General features: G+C 40.8%; 1 protein-coding gene across 5 annotated transcripts in view; it reads left to right on the top strand.

Annotated features, from left to right (window-relative positions):
- The window catches only part of LOC121952103 (pecanex-like protein 3), a 29,034-nt gene extending 18,855 nt beyond the window's left edge, over positions 1-10,179 (top strand). For all 5 annotated transcript variants that reach the window (XM_042498587.2, XM_042498585.2, XM_088088297.1 and 2 more), the window contains exons 26-36: positions 87-145; positions 243-458; positions 1,156-1,409; positions 1,803-2,033; positions 2,537-2,640; positions 2,732-2,879; positions 2,984-3,214; positions 4,637-4,911; positions 4,995-5,164; positions 5,403-5,809; positions 7,027-10,179. In XM_042498587.2, the coding sequence (XP_042354521.2) occupies positions 87-145; positions 243-458; positions 1,156-1,409; positions 1,803-2,033; positions 2,537-2,640; positions 2,732-2,879; positions 2,984-3,214; positions 4,637-4,911; positions 4,995-5,164; positions 5,403-5,809; positions 7,027-7,179 (2,248 nt within the window). In that variant the 3' untranslated portion in view covers positions 7,180-10,179. The remainder of the gene's footprint in view (positions 1-86; positions 146-242; positions 459-1,155; positions 1,410-1,802; positions 2,034-2,536; positions 2,641-2,731; positions 2,880-2,983; positions 3,215-4,636; positions 4,912-4,994; positions 5,165-5,402; positions 5,810-7,026) is intronic.
- Positions 10,180-18,250: the final 8,071 nt, after the last annotated feature.

The following is an 18,250-nucleotide window of genomic DNA, read 5'->3' as shown; positions in this document are numbered from 1 at the left end:
CTGAGCAAACGTGAAATAGCAATTCATAAAGTCCCAAATGTGAAGTGTTTTCATTTAGTTCTAATGTGAGTTTGTCCTGTTTGCAGCACCAAGCGCGTCGATCATTCTAACACCAGACTTGCCACTCAGTTAGACCGAAACCCAGGTATGCCGTAACACTCTCTTGCCATCTAATTATCTCCATTTGACTCATATTCATGTCTGCTGCGTTGCCATGGTAACTTTCTTTTCTTTTCATAAAGGTGCAGACGACAACAATCTGAACTCCATTTTCTATGAGCACCTGACGCGCTCTCTGCAGCACAGCCTGTGTGGAGACCTGCTGCTTGGCCGCTGGGGCAACTACACCACAGGCGACTGCTTCATCCTCGCCTCAGACTACCTCAACGCTCTGGTGCACATCATCGAGATCGGCAACGGCCTGGTCACCTTCCAGCTGAGGGGTCTGGAGTTCAGAGGTCAGAAGCAGGGGATGATGGGAGCTGACAGTGTTTGCAGCTTGTAGAATGAGCTCAGTTTGAGTTGTTTACCTGCTGTTTTGAAAGTGTCACTTGGGCATCTGTCAAGTGTTCACTCCGAATAGCTTTTATTTATCGAGGTTAGGCTGCTGCAGCTGCATGGTATTCATGTTCAAAGTGGCATCTTGCAAGGTCAAGCTCCCGTGCATCTCAAAAAATATTGCTTTAAAATCTAACAACTCCTAATTGTTCATTTTTAATCAATAATGTTTGTGCCATTTCTTATGGTATATTTTTACTGTTAAAAAAAAAGATCGATTTCATGGCTGCAGGTTTACTTTATGGTTGTTCAAGAAAAACAGATGTGTTGATGTTCTGGGTCACTGTTTAGATGTTACTTGAAAATAAAGCAGAGCTTTATAACCTAGATTTATAAAATCAGAGTTTTCCTGAAGGGGACCTATTATGCTTTTCCATATTTTCTGTCATACTTACAACATACTTACAATGTTGGATGTTTGTTATAAATGCAGCCAAATTTTCAAAAAATTAGGTAAACAAATGCAAAAGTAATCCCTATTCCAAAACCTCAGGCTGCAGATTGTTCTAAACACTCTGTTTCCAGTGTTTTTTCTGCTTTAGAGAGGAGCTGATGTCAGCTCGTGAATTATTTTCTCACATGATATTCTCTGTCCAGGTACCTACTGTCAGCAGAGGGAGGTAGAGGCCATCACAGAGGGGGTGGAGGAGGATGAAGGCTGCTGCTGCTGTGAACCTGGTCACCTTCCCCACATGTTGTCATTCAATGCTGCCTTTGGACAGCGCTGGCTGGCCTGGGAGGTGGCCGCCACGAAATATGTACTAGAGGGCTACAGCATCAGTGACAACAATGCGGCTTCCATGTTACAAGTATTTGACCTTCGTAAGATCCTTATCACATACTATGTCAAGGTAAGCCATTGATCAAATGCATTCTTTTTTTTTCCTTATATCGTGAATATTTGCATGATGTCATGCCTTTTTAGCTGCTAAAGACTCAAGACTGCATTTCATAAGCTGACTTTTCAGTATGTCTGCACTTTATTTAGAAGTGTATATTTATGTGTATGTGTGTTATGTATTGCTGTAATAATACTGCAGCCTGGTAGAGTTCAGGCTGTGTACATTTTTTTTTATTTTAAACTCTGAAAATAATGTTGATTGTGCACATACTTAACCATCCAAGCCTTTCATGACATCAACATTTTATTAAAATGATAATGGATATTGTAGCCTGTGACCCTGATGTTTTAAAGCTTGATGGTTGCATATTTGGGTTGCATATGTGTTTGTGCTGTCAAACAGAGCATCATCTACTATGTGAGTCGATCTTCTAAGATGGAAGAGTGGCTGACTAATGAGACAATTCAGGAGGCTCTACGACCTTGTCTCGGGCCTAACTACGTAGACAGTGACCCCACCTTCAACCTGAACATCGATGAGGACTACGACCACAGGGCATCCGGCATCACCCCCTCCTCCTTCTGCATGGTTTACCTCGACTGGATTCAGTATTGCAACAGCAGGCGTCAAACGGTTAGACTCTCCACAACACCACGACCTTTGCTTCTCCATATTCCGATCCTTTGCTGAGCTGTAGCCCTCATTTGTCCAAAAATGCAATGAAACGCCAGCTCAGAAAAGTGCAAGACAAGCGTTAAAGAGAAAAAGCTTGAGAGATAAGTGATAGGGTTGTTTCAGCCCTACAGATAACTAATATGTAAGTTAGTATCATTTATTTTCATTTTTAGTGTTTGGGGCTGTTTTGTCTTCATGTTGTACAAAATAAGAGGCGATTCTAAAACAAAGAGATACAGGAAAGAAAAGGCAGTACAATTTTTATCAATGTACTTACATAGAACAAAACATGAAAGTCTCTCCAGTTTTTGTTACCTACAAACATTATTTAAAGGCTTTTAACCAAAATCCCATTGAATTTCTGGAGTAAAACTTAAGCCTTGTACAACCTGAGCGGTATTTGTAGAACAAAAAATATACAATATTTGATCCTTTATCCTAACTTTTGGTTTCTGTTGTAGCCGGTGACTTGTGAAAGAGACTCTCCACTTGTCAACCTCTGTTTTGGGCTGTGCATCCTGGGAAGACGAGCTCTGGGCACGGCCTCCCACAGCATGTCTGCCAGGTAAGGCCAAACTACCCCATCTCCCAGTGCGGCTAGTACCACCTGTCACTACCCAATATCCAAGACTTGTTGTTGTTTATCTGTTTGACAGCTTGGAGCCGTTCCTCTATGGCCTCCACGCTCTCTTCAAGGGGGACTTTCGCATCACGTCTCCCAGAGATGAATGGGTGTTTGCAGATATGGACCTGCTGAACCGAGTAGTGGCGCCAGGAGTGCGGATGTCCCTCAAATTGCATCAGGTAGCACTTCTCACAGAAGAAGAAAACTAGCCCTGAGGTTAGAATAACGACAGTTTTTCTCTCTTGAACTGAGACCAACCCTGTATTCTCCGTTTTTCCTCCAGGACCACTTCACATCTCCAGACGAGTATGAGGATCCTATGGTTCTGTATGACGCCATAACTGCCAATGAGGAGAAGATGTTGATATCTCACGAGGGTGACCCAGTGTGGCGCAGTGCTATTTTAGCAAACATGCCGTCACTGCTGGCACTGCGCCACATCATGGATGACGGCAGTGACGAGTACAAGATCATCATGCTAAACAAGAGGTTCCTCAGCTTCAGAGTCATCAAGGTCACAGCTCTTACTTTTTATTACTTACCGTCTCTAGCTTGTTAAATTAATTATTGTTGAATTGCTTTATTGGTAATTTAAATATTAATTTTTTTATGAAATTGAGACGTGCGTTCAGGATGCTTTTCTGCCCTGAACTAGATATGAGTTACATTGTTAATATTCCCACTGTCTAATAGAGTTGAGTCACTTTCCAGTTATGCTGGTCTGGTCTAGTGTATGAGCTTGAACCAATTTGATTTAGCATTTAGCCACTTTAGTATTATAAGGTTCTATCTGCATTCTGAGCAGTTTTTGGATATTTGTATCCTAAATTGCTAAAATGATATAAATCACCTCACATAATGTTAATTTGTCACAGAAAAAGAATATATGAATAACTCAATTTTGAGAAAAAGTCAGATAGAATCTTATCATTCTAAGGTGACAGTATGTCATTATGACATGTTCTGGCAATTTGAAAGGCAGCTCAAGTTACAGCGCTAAATCCAAGTCAAATTGCATTAATAATAGGCAGTATGACAGCATGATTAATATAATATGTTTGTAAATTTACTAATGGAGCAACTAGTTTCCTTGGCTGTGTCATTTACTGATCGAATTTCAGCAGGGGGGAGGAGGGGGAGTGGCACACAGCGCACGCTGTTTGTTTACCTTTTGGGGTGACAAGAGGAGACATAGCAATGTGGAGTTATTCTCTTGAAAATATTAAAGCAGCACCAATATGACAACAGTTTGGATTTAAAGCCAATAAAAGAGCTGTCCTTACTGGCTGCAGGTGGGTGAGCTGAACTTTCATCAAACGTCGTCTATTTTTTCCTGTCACCGACTTTGAAAGCGCCGCAGTGGATGAGGACTGGCTGAACTATGAAGTTGAAATGAGGAATTATACATACAAAAACTACTTTTTTAACAAAAACCTAAACACAGTGTCAGCTGGCACAAGGGACATTGCTGGGAAGCTGAGAGTTTCTGCTAGGTAAATGACCACTGCTGTAAAAACAAGCAAGGCTAACGTTACTTGCTGTTGACTGTACTCTGTGTAATTTCTGGTGAATATCACAATACAAAACGTGTGTTTTGTGGTATTAAAAGTTACATTACAAATGTAGGAAGATAACAAGTAGGCTCTTACCCATCTTGTGTTTACATCTCCGGTCTGACCTCGAGCGCACAGCTGTAAGCTCTGAGGTTTGTTTACATTAGGTGATAGAGGTGCATATTTTATGGATTCAGTGAGTACAGAGAGCTCCGGTGCCGTGTGCAGAGACTGCCTTCATGTGGAGCACCTAGTAAAATGCGGTAAACTGGTCCGTTCCGATGTTTGGCTTAATATCAAACCAGTTTAAACATTTTCACACTGGCCCCCACCCTACTGTCTGTCTCCACACTCCACCGACCCTCTTGTTCTGTCTCCTACAGGTCAACAGAGAGTGTGTGCGTGGGCTGTGGGCGGGACAACAGCAGGAGCTGGTTTTCCTGCGCAACCGTAACCCAGAGCGTGGCAGCATCCAAAACGCCAAACAGGCCCTGAGGAATATGATCAACTCCTCGTGCGACCAGCCCATCGGCTACCCCATCTACGTGTCCCCCCTCACAACTTCATATGCCGGGGGGCACAGCCAGCTCCGGTCTGTGTGGGGAGGGCCTGTCAGCCCACACAACATTTACACCTGGCTCATCAGTAGCTGGGACAGGTACACGCGCTGAACCTCATGTGATAAGTGTTTTGGGGACAATGAGTGTGAACATGGTAAAACTCATTTATGTGTCTCTGCAGGTTACAGAAAGGTTGTGGCGCTGGCTGTAACAGCGGAGGAAACATCGAGGACTCGGATTGCGGAGGCGGCTCCACCTCCATCTCCACCAACCCAGCTGTTCACACCACCCAGAGTACCCCTGCCTCCAGCCTCCCCCAGCCACACATCACCACAGTCCAGCCCTCTATGGGTAAGACCTGAAACCAGCCTGTGCTTCTTTTCTTATAAACCTAGTAAAGAAATATAGTTTAACTTTCATGTTTTTTCATTGTTTTACCTTAATGTCATAACACTAAATGGTCAAAAAGTTCAGTTGGACATTGAGATGGTATAAATTTATTGGCTGGTTGAGTGCTGAGTAATTGTTATTTCAACCTTTTAATAAAGTAAAACTACTAAAAAAAAAAATGGCTTTTCTTACATTCCAGGTACAGACAACCCTGTCGGTCCAACCCAGAGCTGGCCTCACCACCCCCAACCTCTACCATTAGCTCTGCTCAGCCAATCAGAGGGCAGAATGGAGGCAGGACTGCTCACATCTCTACAGCGTACATCCTCCATCCAGGGGCTCCTGGGCCAGCAGCTGTCCAGCTCCCAGCTCTCCTTCAGTGGCTCTGTGGTTCCACCTCCTCTGCCAGGCCCAGAGCGCTTCTGCCCAGCCAGCCTCCTGGAGAACTCGGGGCACAGAGCAGGCCAGCGGGCTGGCCTCGGCCAAGGCAGCGGACTGCACTATGAGAGCCACTTTGGCAAGTGGAGTTTTTCAGGCAGGAAGGGCTTTAACGGACCAGCTGCAGTGGAGGGGGAAGGAGGAACAGTACAGACTATACGCACACAGGTGAGGAACCTTCTAGTTTGTTTACTGTTCAATCATATCTACGTAACTTTAGTTGTCCGCTCCATTGAACAAACTGTTTTGAGTTTTTATTTATATGCACAAGGTTAATCAAAGAAACACAAATCCTCATTTGTATAACATTAGTATAACTTTACCTATAAGACCATTATCAAGCGAGGTTCATCTCACATTTTGGTCTGTAGATCTTAAAACTTCTTACATATAAGCTAATTCCTTTTTTTCTGTGTGTAAAGAAAAGTCTGCTTTGTCAAAATAGTTTTTACTTCTTGTCCGACCAAGAGAATTCAGCTTCACGGTATACAAAAAGAAGCATGTCTGGGATGTAGCGCTCCAACGATTCATCAATCGATGAGCAGAAAATTAAGTCAGTTTTTATAATCTATTAATCATTTTGAGTTTTTCCAAGAAAAAAAATGCCGCAAGTCTTTGGCTCCTGCTTCTCAAACTTTTTTCTTAGGCTATTATGATAGCAATTCTAAATACTTTGGGCTGTTGTTTGGACGAAACACTCAGAATATTTGCCGACTTTATAGACCAGATGAATGACCAAGGAAGTTATTGGTAGATTCATTTGAAATGGAAATAACAATTAGCCCTAAACAAAAGATCCTATTGGGGATGCAACTAACGGTCTTGGTCATCGTGAATGTAAATTATTTTCTTAATGGATTAGTTGTTTGATGTACAAGAAGTTGAGACATGATGAAAAAATGTGGGGAAAAAATCAGTGTTTCCCCAAGGCCAAGGTGACATCCTCAGATGTCTTTAAACAATATTTCAGGAACACCTTGGGGGAATTTCCTCTAATATGACACAAACACTTGACTTTAAACAACAATGAGCTGATTAGAATTTAGTAGTCAAAGGTCAAGGTTACTGTGACCTTGCATCAGTCTCATTTTTATGGAGGCAATATCTGAAGATGGCCTGGAGGGGTGACTTGAAATTTCACACAAACGTTCACTTGTACTGAAAATGAACTGGTCATGGTTACTTAATACAGCATTTGGCCATAATTCAAGAACCCTCAAGAACCACCCTGAAACTGTACTGATTGTATAGATTTTCTGTTTCGGAAGCATCCATGTTTTCACAGACACAGATGTAAAAAGTGCAACTTGACTGGTGCGTGGAGGCATACAATCGCTTGGCGGTATTTCTATTTTTTTTTATATCTACCTTTATATCTTTGACAGCCTGCTCCTCCTGCACCCCTACAAGAGGCCAGTCTGACACAAGATCCTCTGGGAGCCACTCAGACGATGGATCCCATCCTGCTGACTGCAGGGGACCCCCCCATTCCCCGAGAGGAATCCACAGAGCTGCCTTTACTTGAGCACCTGCGCTGAGTCTGCACTGGTAGACCCCTGAGTGACATGCTCTGCAGTGAAAGCACACCGTAGTCGAATCTGGACCGCCCCCGCCCAGACCAGACTCATTCCACCTTCATTCCATCACAACCCTTTATTTAACTAACTCGGTGCAAACCTTTGAATGGCCCACTGCAATACTGGATGGATTCGGTTATACACACATCACCCCTCTCCTTCTTATCCAAAGGAGTTAACCATCTGATAGCATGCTGAACTGATGCACGTCAGATCATTGAATGGTGTCAGCCAACTTGGTAATTCCAAAGTCAGCTTTCATCCTGATGATATTCTTAACTTTGTTTTCTGACAAAGGCGCTCAGTGTCTCTATGGACAACCTTTTGGTTGTACTGTAACAGTAGTGACAGGCCAGAAAGGCCAGTGCAATTATAAGGGATATTTTGCTTGAGGATTGATTATTTTTCTATACTGGAGAACAGAGAGTCACCTCTGACTTTCTCTCACTTGATATCTGCAGCAGCAGTTTTTTTTTCCTTTTTTTTTTTTTTTTTTTTTTTTTGCATAACCAATCAAAAAATGATCCTACAGTATGTTGCTGTATATGCAGGTGAAGGATATTTGGAAACCATTATAAGCCTTGTTTTGTTTTTCCCCATTTTACCACCCTCACCGGACCTACAGTTACGTGTCAAACAGTATTTAAAAATACGTATTGACCAATTTTAGGAGCCATTGCTGCTTCTTTTTCCCTACACATTATACATATTCAACAAGAAAAAAAAACACACCCCACCAAAATGTCCTCTGGCCTATTTCCTTCAGAGGTGCCTGACAACATCAACACTCAACAGTTCTGTCTCGGAGCAAGTTTCAGGGAAAAAACAGACTCCCTTCCATCCCAGCCAACATGTGGTGCTTTAACCGCTAGTTTACAGTCAATTGAGGCCTGGACTCCTGAATCTGACTCGCAACACGGATATGTGGGATGACTTCGGACAGAGCTGGCAGACATGGATCAGGATCAAGCGGAGACCGATTCCAATCAGTGAAAAATTGTGTTGATCACAAACCTACAAACTGGCAGTGTTGGAAACTTAAAGCCTTTTCCTGTTGGTGAGTAGAATGTCCTTTTTTGTTTTTTAATTTACTTGAAGAATCACAAGTTCCTCGGGTGTTAAAGGTGCACCAAGTTTTTCTTTGGATCAATGATGCCCTCTCTGATCAGATCCACTCAGCTCATGACTTTCTCAATAGAAGGGACCCAGGCTGCTTTGTGTGGGGAGCTCTTGTTTTCGTTGCCTGCAGTACGGCCCCTCCCATTACTATACTACTGCTTCTGCATCACCTGCTACTACTAATATACCCACTACTACTGCTGTCTCTACAACAGTTGAATCCAGCGTTTTAGTTGGAAACAAAGTTAAATAAATACTGAAAGCAAAGGTGGAATATTTATTTGATTAATATTGTCTTACATATATCTTTAAAGGGGTTTGTCAATATGGTGTGATGATGCATCGAATTGGAAATCTGCCTTCTGACTGTAACCCCCACCCCTCCCCCAATTTATTAGGTGTCATCACATTTGTATCATCTCACCAATGGCTCTCTTTTTTTTTTTTAAGTGTATAATATAACTGGAAGTATTCCTGAGAAGTCACTTTAAGTTGGTTTCTTTCCCACTCCTGCACTCTTTTTTTTCCACCACTGTGAAAATCAAATTAAAAACACTGATTGAGGGTCGAAGTAGAAAAAAAAAGAAGCTGGCAGTCTGACCAGGTTTCGCCCCCAAATGTTTCCCCCAAGCCTGGTGGCTTCGACCCCCACGTGCTGTCTGCAGCCGCTGAATGATTCTGAAATCACCTCGTGCTACAGCATTAATTGTTGTGACAGAAGACTGCCTGATATGCTAGTTTTCTCACCAAATTATCTTGTAGAAGCGGCGTTCCCCTTTAGGATGCTTGAAAGGAGGCCAGCATTCTCAGAGTCTATTTTGGGAAAGAAATTTACTTCTTCTGCGGGAAGACTTTTTGTTGAAAAGGAAGAAATTCAGAAGGAGGATAGAAAGTGTCACAGTAATGAGACAGGTTGAGCACAGGGTCACACTGACGCTACAAGACGCCTGCGTTTTACAGCGTTCTGCTCTCTCTGGGTTAAAATATGTTCTGCACACTGCATGCTGTTAAAGCCACATATTTGTTGAATCACTTTGTCTTTGCAGCGCTGTTTTTTTTTTTTTTGGTTTTTTTTTTTGTTGTTTTTAAATAACTTTTCTCAGATCTGTACATCTGAACAAGGGACACACAATATGAAGCTTTTTTTTTTCTTTTTTAAAATTCTTTTTAGCAGCTCTGATATAGTCTCAGCTGCAAAGAAGATGCGACAGGTGCAAAGTTCGTCTGTATCGCTCTCCAAACACGTTAGTAACTCCCTCAACTCAGGAAAAACAGAGACTTTCTGATCAGTGCTGTTTTCTGTTTTTCTTTTTTCCTCATTCATATTGTATCCAAAGCAACAGGGAGTATTTTTTTTCTTCAAGTTTTTCTTTGCTGGGAGTGTGGAAAGCACAAGTTAACGGACAGACCTGGGTGTCAATAAAAAGGGATTTCTTAATCTCTGACATTATGTACAGCATGTTTCGTATATAAATATATATTTAAAATATAAATCTATTTTATTATTATTGGATTTTGGGTTCTTTTACATTTAAGACACTATGTTGAGGTTCAGGGGAGGGACTCTTGTGTTTACCCATCAGAGGCGAGAGCTGAGTGGAGAGAGGCACTCTTCACATTGAAATGTGCAGTTTGGGAAGAATCAGTTAATACTTCTTTTGCACAAAATGTATCATACACCATCCCACTTTGTTATCGTTTTATTATTTTAGTTATTTTGGGAGGGGGGTCTTTTATTTAAGAACTTTAAGTCGATGTTCAATGTTCTGTACAGTTTTTTATGTGATTTTTTTTCTCCTCCTATTTAAATTAAAGGTTTTTGTGTCATTGTTTGCAAATCAACTGCAGTTAGTGATTTCATTTCCCTTTTTTTGGCAGAGGAATTTGTACTTTTGTACAGGAAAATCTGGTTAAAAGCCCAAAAGTAGTGTTTAGCCAGCATTAAAACTTCTAAACCTCTGACTCAGTTTTAAGTAATCATCTGAAATGTGCTGCCAGTGATGCAGACATGCAAACTTTAAAATAATTCCAGGCTGTCCACAAGGTCTGAAAAGATTTCAAGTTTGATGAATCATTTAGTGACAGTTAGGAGCCTTAAAAATATTTTGAAAAAACTTAAATGCTATTTTTGGAGGTATTACATCTTCTAATTTATTAACATTATGTATATTTGTCCAGAGACATTGTATGCTAAAGTTTGTGTGAATTTAATTATTGTGTAGGCATCTAACAGACTGACTACTGCTAGATTACGTAATGCGAGGGTCCCATTACGCCCGGGTATTAAAGTACCGAAATAAGGGAGAAATAGCAAAAAGATTTTCCAACAGCACAGAAAGAGCTTATTTTAATGATATACTTATTGATTATTATTATTATTATTAACATTTTCTGTTACATACTACACCACAACATTTTTATTCCCTGAGACTTCAGACTCTGCCTCCTCCACGGAAGACGTCACAGCAGGGTTCAGGAGTTCCTCAAAGTGTTCCTTCCACTGCTCAACAATATCCGGAGTCCAGGTCAGCAGTTCTCCTCCCCTGCGGAGCACAGCCTGAGACAAGCCCTGCTTTCTCTTCCGGAGTCATTTTACGGTTTGCCAGAACTTCCTTGAGGCTGACCGAAAGTCCACTTCCATGGCCTCTCACAACTCCCTCCACACCTGAGTTTTAGCTTTGGCGAATGCCTCGGCTGTAGCTCTTCTGGCCAACTGGTACCTGTCTGCTGCCTCAGGAGACCACTGGGCCAGTAAAAGGCCTCCCTCTTCAGCCTGACGGTCCTCTAGTTGCGACCACGACAGGCACTGACGACCTTCTGACCCCAGCTTCTAGCAGCCGCCTTCACAATGGAAGTTTTGAACAAGACCACTCAGATTCCATGTCCCCAACCTCCCCCGGGATGCACGAAAAGTTCTTCCAGAGGTGTGAGTTGAAGACCTGGCGGACAGGGGCCTCCACCAGACATTCCCAGTTCACCCTCACTACACATTTGGGTTTACCAGGTCCGTCTGGCAGTCTCCACCACCTGATCCAACTCACTACCAGGTGGTGATCAGTTGACAGCTCTGCTCCTCTCTTAACTCGAGTTTCCAAGACATACGGCCGCAGATTAGATGATACGACCACAAAGTCAATCATTGATCTTTGGCCTGGGCATCTTTGGTACCAGGTACACTTATGAACATTCCTATGCTCAAACATGGTGTTTGTTATTGACAATCCATGACTAGCACAGAAATCCAATAACAAAACACCACACGGGTTCAGAACAGGCAGGTCAATCCTCCCAATCACACCCATCCAGGTCACTCCATCGCTACCCACGTAAGCATTGAACTCCTCCAGGAGAACAATGGTCCCCAGTTGGCACTCTTTCCAGGACACCGCCCACGGACTCCAAGAAGGCCAGGTACTCCGAGCAACTGTTTGGCACGTAAGCACAAACAACAGTCAGAGACTTCCTCTGCAGCTGCATCAAGGCAACCCTCTCGTTCTCCAGGGAGAACTGCAACATAGCAGCGCTCAGCCGGGGACTTGTCAGTATCCCCACATCCGCCCGGCACCTCTCACCCTGGGCAACTCGAGAAAAAGAGAGTCAAGCCCCTCTCCATGGGTACAGTTCCAGTGCCAGAGCTGTGCGTGGAAGTGAGTCCAACTATATCTAGCTAGTACCACTCTACCTCCCGCACAAGCTCCGGCTCCTTCTCTGCCGGAGAGGTGTCGTTCCACGTCTTAGCCTTCGTAGCCAGGGGTCAGCATGCCCCTGTCTGCTGTCCGGCAACCAATGCACCCGGCCCTGATTCCCAGTCATGCAGGTGGTGGGGCCACAGGGCAGTGCCAGCTCCCAGATAAGCAGAAATAATGGATGGATGGATGGATGGATGGATGGATGGATGGATGGATGGATGGATGGATGGATGGATGGATGGATGGATGGATGGAACATTTACTTTTATGATACTTTTATGATATTTTATGACATTGTACTATGGCATTTTGGAAGATTTTTTTATATAAAAAACTATGGTGATATTTTAGTACCATTTTAAAACAATATAGCATGACTTTAATTTTAATGTAAACTATGACTTTTAAAAAGATTTCTTGACAATATTTTATTGGCATGCTACACTGTTACTTTATTTTTTTCTGTTATTTTGGATAACATACTAACTGACTTTTCATGCTATCTTGGACAACATACTATACTATGACTTTGTTGTGGTATTTTGGATGGATTACAATACAAGAACATTTTTTGCTAATTTGGATAACACAATGCCAAAAAACGCCCTAGTGTAGTGTGCAATCCAAAATGGCATAAATGCGTCGTATACTACGTCTTCTAAAATGCCATTGTATAATATGCTGTCCAAAATCGCATAAAAAGGTGATAGTATAGTGTTGTCCAAAATTGTATGAAAGTCATAATATTGATCAAATGACCCAATAACATCATAGTATAATTTGTCATCAAAAACGACCCAAAATGTCACAAAAACATGGTGGTATAGCATGCCTTCAAAAATGACCCCAAAACGTCATAGCATAGTATGTTGTCAAAAATTACCCCAAAACGTTAGTTTAGTATGTCGTCAAAACTGACCCAGGATGTCACAAGGATGTCACAAAATCGTCATAGTATAGTATGTTCAAAATAGACCCCAAAACTTCATAGTGTAGAATTTTGACAAAAATGCCCAAAAATGTCACAGTATAGTATGTCGTCCAAACATTCAAAGAAACATCATAGTATAGCATGTTATCACAGATGACCCAAAATCACCCCAAAACATCAGAGCATCCTATGTTGCCAAAAAATTCACAAAAACGTCATAGAATTGTATGTTTTCTAAACTGACCGCAGTACATCACAAAAACTTCATAGAATAGTGCGTCATCAAAAATGACCCAAAATGACCCCATAAAATGTTGAACCATATACAATAAACTTATAAGTACAGTATACATATCAACATATTAATTATCAACCCCATGAGTGACAGTGAGCTGTGAAGGAGATAAAAAAAAACATCAGATATTAGAGTGACATCACAGATAGAGTGACGTGATCCACCACGCCTCTCACTCCAACCCCCGCCTAGAAACACTGTCAACATGCCATTTTACGGTGTTTTCGGCAATTCTTGCAACATTCAATGCTATGGCGTGTTTTAGCATGCTATTTTATGCAGTTTCCACCTGTTTCCAGCTGTTTTTGGGACATGCCATTTTTTGAAAATTTCGCCATACTATAGCCTTGCTTTTCAGTTGATTTTTTCAAAATGCCATATTATTGTGTTTTTTGGCCGTTTTTGCAACATTCAATGCTATGGCGTATCTAAACATGATATTTTATGCGGGTTCGAGCTGTGTTCACCTGTTTTTTGGACATGTCATTTTTTGACATTTTCGCCATACTTGCTTGCTTTTTTCGCCTTGCTTTTCGTGTCATTTTTTTCAACATGCCATTTTATGGTGTTTTTGGCAATTCTTGCAACATTCAATGCTATGGCGTGTCTTAGCAAGCTATTTTACGCAGTTTCCACCAGTTTCCAGCTGTTTTTGGGACATGTCATTTTTTGACGTTTTCGCCATACTATAGCCTTGCTTTTCGTGTTAGTTTTTCAACATACCATTTCACGGTGTTCTTGGCAATTCTTACAACATTCAATGCTATGGCGTGTCTTAGCACGCTATTTTACGCAGTTTCCACCAATTTTCCAGTAATTTTTGGGACATGTCATTTTTTGACATTTTTGCCATACTATAGCCTTGCTTTTCAATTGATTTTTTCAACATGCCTTTTCATGGTGTTTTTGGCAATTCTTGGAACATTCAACGCTATGGCGTGTCTTAGCACGCTATTTTACACAGTTTCCACCTGTTTCCAGCTGTTTTTGGGACATGTCATTTTTTGACAGTTTTGCCATACTATAGCCTTGCTTTTCGGATCATTTTTTCAACATGCCATTTTATGGTGTTTTAGGTAATTCTTGCAACATTCAATGCTATGGCGTGTCTTAGCATGCTATTTTACGCAGTTTCCACCAATTTTCCAGTAATTTTTGGGACATGTCATTTTTTGACATTTTCGCCATACTATAGCCTTGCTTTTCAATTGATTTTTTTCAACATGTCTTTTTATGGTGTTTTTGGCAATTCTTGGAACATTCAACGCTATGGCGTGTCTTAGCACGCTATTTTACGCAGTTTCCACCAATTTTCCAGTAATTTTTGGGACATGTCATTTTTTGACATTTTCGCCATACTATAGCCTTGCTTTTCGTGTCATTTTTTCAACATGCCATTTTTTGGTGTTTTTGGCAATTCTTGCAACATTCAACGCTATGGCGTGTCTTAGCACGCTATTTTACGCAGTTTCCACCAATTTTCCAGTAATTTTTGGGACATGTCATTTTTTGACATTTTCGCCATACTATAGCCTTGCTTTTCGTGTCATTTTTTCAACATGCCATTTTTTGGTGTTTTTGGCAATTCTTGCAACATTCAACGCTATGGCGTGTCTTAGCACGCTATTTTACGCAGTTTCCACCAATTTTCCAGTAATTTTTGGGACATGTCATTTTTTGACATTTTCGCCATACTATAGCCTTGCTTTTCGTGTCATTTTTTCAACATGTCTTTTTATGGTGTTTTTGGCAATTCTTGCAACATTCAACGCCATGACGTGCCTTAGCACGCTAAATTATGCAGTTTCCAGCTGTTTCCAGCTGTTTTTGGGACATGTCATTTTTTGACATTTTTGCCATACTATATCCTTTCTTTTCTTGTCATTTTTTCAACATGCCATTTTATGGTGTTTTTGGCAATTCTTGCAACATTCAATGTTATGGCATGTTTTAGGATGCTATATTATGCAGTTTCCATCTTTTTCCACCTGTTTTTGGGACATGTCATTTTTTGACATTTTCGCCATACTATAGCCTTGCTTTTCGTGTCATTTTTTCAACATGCCATTTTTTGGTGTTTTTGGCAATTCTTGCAACATTCAACGCTATGGCGTGTCTTAGCACGCTATTTTACGCAGTTTCCACCAATTTTCCAGTAATTTTTGGGACATGTCATTTTTTGACATTTTCGCCATACTATAGCCTTGCTTTTCGTGTCATTTTTTCAACATGCCATTTTTTGGTGTTTTTGGCAATTCTTGCAACATTCAACGCTATGGCGTGTCTTATGCCTTATTTTACATAGTTTCCACCAATTTTCCAGTAATTTTTGGGACATGTCATTTTTTGACATTTTCGCCATACTATAGCCTTGCTTTTCGTGTCATTTTTTCAACATGCCATTTTTTGGTGTTTTTGGCAATTCTTGCAACATTCAACGCTATGGCGTGTCTAAGCACGCTATTTTACGCAGTTTCCACCAATTTTCCAGTAATTTTTGGGACATGTCATTTTTTGACATTTTCGCCATACTATAGCCTTGCTTTTCGGATCATTTTTTCAACATGCCTTTTTATGGTGTTTTTGGCAATTCTTGCAAAATTCAACGCCATGGCGTGTCTTAGCACGCTAAATTATGCAGTTTCCACCTGTTTCCAGCTGTTTTTGGGACATGTCATTTTTTGACATTTTTGCCATACTATAGCCTTGCTTTTCGGGTCATTTTTTCAACATGCCATTTTATGGTGTTTTTGGCAATTCTTGCAACATTCAATGTTATGGCATGTTTTAGGATGCTATATTATGCAGTTTCCATCTTTTTCCACCTGTTGTTGGGACATGTCATTTTTTGACATTTTCGCCATACTATAGCCTTGCTTTTCGGGTCATTTTTTCAACATGCCATTTTATGGTGTTTTTGGCAATTCTTTCAACATTCAACGCTATGGCGTGTCTTAGCATGCTATTTTAAGCAGTTTCCACAAGTTTCCAGCTGTTTTTGGGACATGTCACTTTTTGACATTTTCGCCATACTATAGCCTTGCTTTTCGGGTCATTTTTTCAACATGCCATTTTATGGTGTTTTTGGCAATTCTTTCAACATTCAATGCTATGGCGTGTCTTAGCACGCTATTTTAAGCAGTTTCCACAAGTTTCCAGCTGTTTTTGGGACATGTCATTTTTTGACATTTTCGCCATACTATAGCCTTGCTTTTCGGGTCATTTTTTCAACATGCCATTTTATGGTGTTTTTGGCAATTCTTGCAAAATTCAACGCTATGGCGTGTTTTAGCACGTTATTTTAAGCAGTTTCTACCTTTTTCCAGCTGTTTTTGGGACGTGTCAGTTTTTGACATTTTCGCCATACTATAGCCTTGCTTTTCAATTGATTTTTTCAACATGCCTTTTCATGTTGTTTTTGGCAATTCTTGGAACATTCAACGCTATGGCGTGTCTTAGCATGCTATTTTACACAGTTTCCACCAGTTTCCAGCTGTTTTTGGGACATGTCATTTTTTGACATTTTTGCCATACTATAGCCTTGCTTTTCGTGTCATTTTTTCAACATGCCATTTTATGGTGTTTTTGGCAATTCTTGCAACATTCAATGCTTTGGCGTCACTTAGCATGCTATTTTAAGCAGTTTCCACCTGTTTCCAGGTGTTTTTGGGACATGTCATTTTTTGACATTTTTGCCATACTATAGCCTTGCTTTTCGGATCATTTTTTCAACATGCCTTTTTATGGTGTTTTTGGCAATTCTTGCAAAATTCAACGCCATGGCGTGTCTTAGCATGCTAAATTATGCAGTTTCCACCCGTTTCCAGCTGTTTTTGGGACGTGTCAGTTTTTGACATTTTCGCCATACTATAGCCTTGCTTTTCAATTGATTTTTTCAACATGCCTTTTTATGGTGTTTTTGGCAATTCTTGCAACATTCAATGCTATGGCGTGTCTTAGCACGCTATTTTACGCAGTTTCCACCGTTTTCCAGCTGTTTTTGGGACGTGTCAGTTTTTGACATTTTCGCCATACTATAGCCTTGCTTTTCAATTGATTTTTTCAACATGCCTTTTCATGTTGTTTTTGGCAATTCTTGGAACATTCAATGCTATGGCGTGTCTTAGCATGCTATTTTACACAGTTTCCACCAGTTTACAGCTGTTTTTGGGACATGTCATTTTTTGACATTTTCGCCATACTATAGCCTTGCTTTTCGGGTCATTTTTTCAACATGCCATTTTATGGTGTGTTTGGCAATTCTTTCAACATTCAATGCTATGGCATGTCTTAGCACACTATTTTAAGCAGTTTCCACCTGTTTCCAGCTGTTTTTGGGACGTGTCAGTTTTTGACATTTTCGCCATACTATAGCCTTGCTTTTCAATTGATTTTTTCAACATGCCTTTTCATGTTGTTTTTGGCAATTCTTGGAACATTCAACGCTATGGCGTGTCTTAGCATGCTATTTTACACAGTTTCCACCAGTTTCCAGCTGTTTTTGGGACATGTCATTTTTTGACATTTTTGCCATACTATAGCCTTGCTTTTCGGGTCATTTTTTCAACATGCCATTTTATGGTGTTTTAGGTAATTATTGCAACATTCAATGCTATAGCGTGTTTTAGGATGCTATATTGTGCAGTTTCCACCTGTTTCCAGCTGTTTTTGGGACATGTCATTTATTGATATTTTCGCCATACTATAGCCTTGCTTTTCGTGTCATTGTTTCAACATGCCATTTTATGGTGTTGTTGGCAATTCTTGCAACATTCAACGCTATGGCGTGTCTTAGCACGCTATTTTAAGCAGTTTCCACCAATTTTCCAGTTGTTTTTGGGACATGTCATTTTTTGACATTTTTGCCATACTATAGCCTTGCTTTTCGGGTCATTTTTTCAACATGCCATTTTATGGTGTTTTGGGCAATTCTTGCAACATTCAATGCTATGGCGTGTCTTAGCACGCTATTTTAAGCAGTTTCCACCCATTCCAGCT

Source organism: Plectropomus leopardus, chromosome 15 (assembly GCF_026936395.1).
Source record: "Plectropomus leopardus strain MGB_pleo_1.0 chromosome 15, ASM2693639v1, whole genome shotgun sequence".
NCBI classification, from domain to species: Eukaryota; Metazoa; Chordata; class Actinopteri; order Perciformes; family Serranidae; genus Plectropomus; species Plectropomus leopardus.
This window is presented reverse-complemented; position numbering and strand designations above follow the sequence as displayed.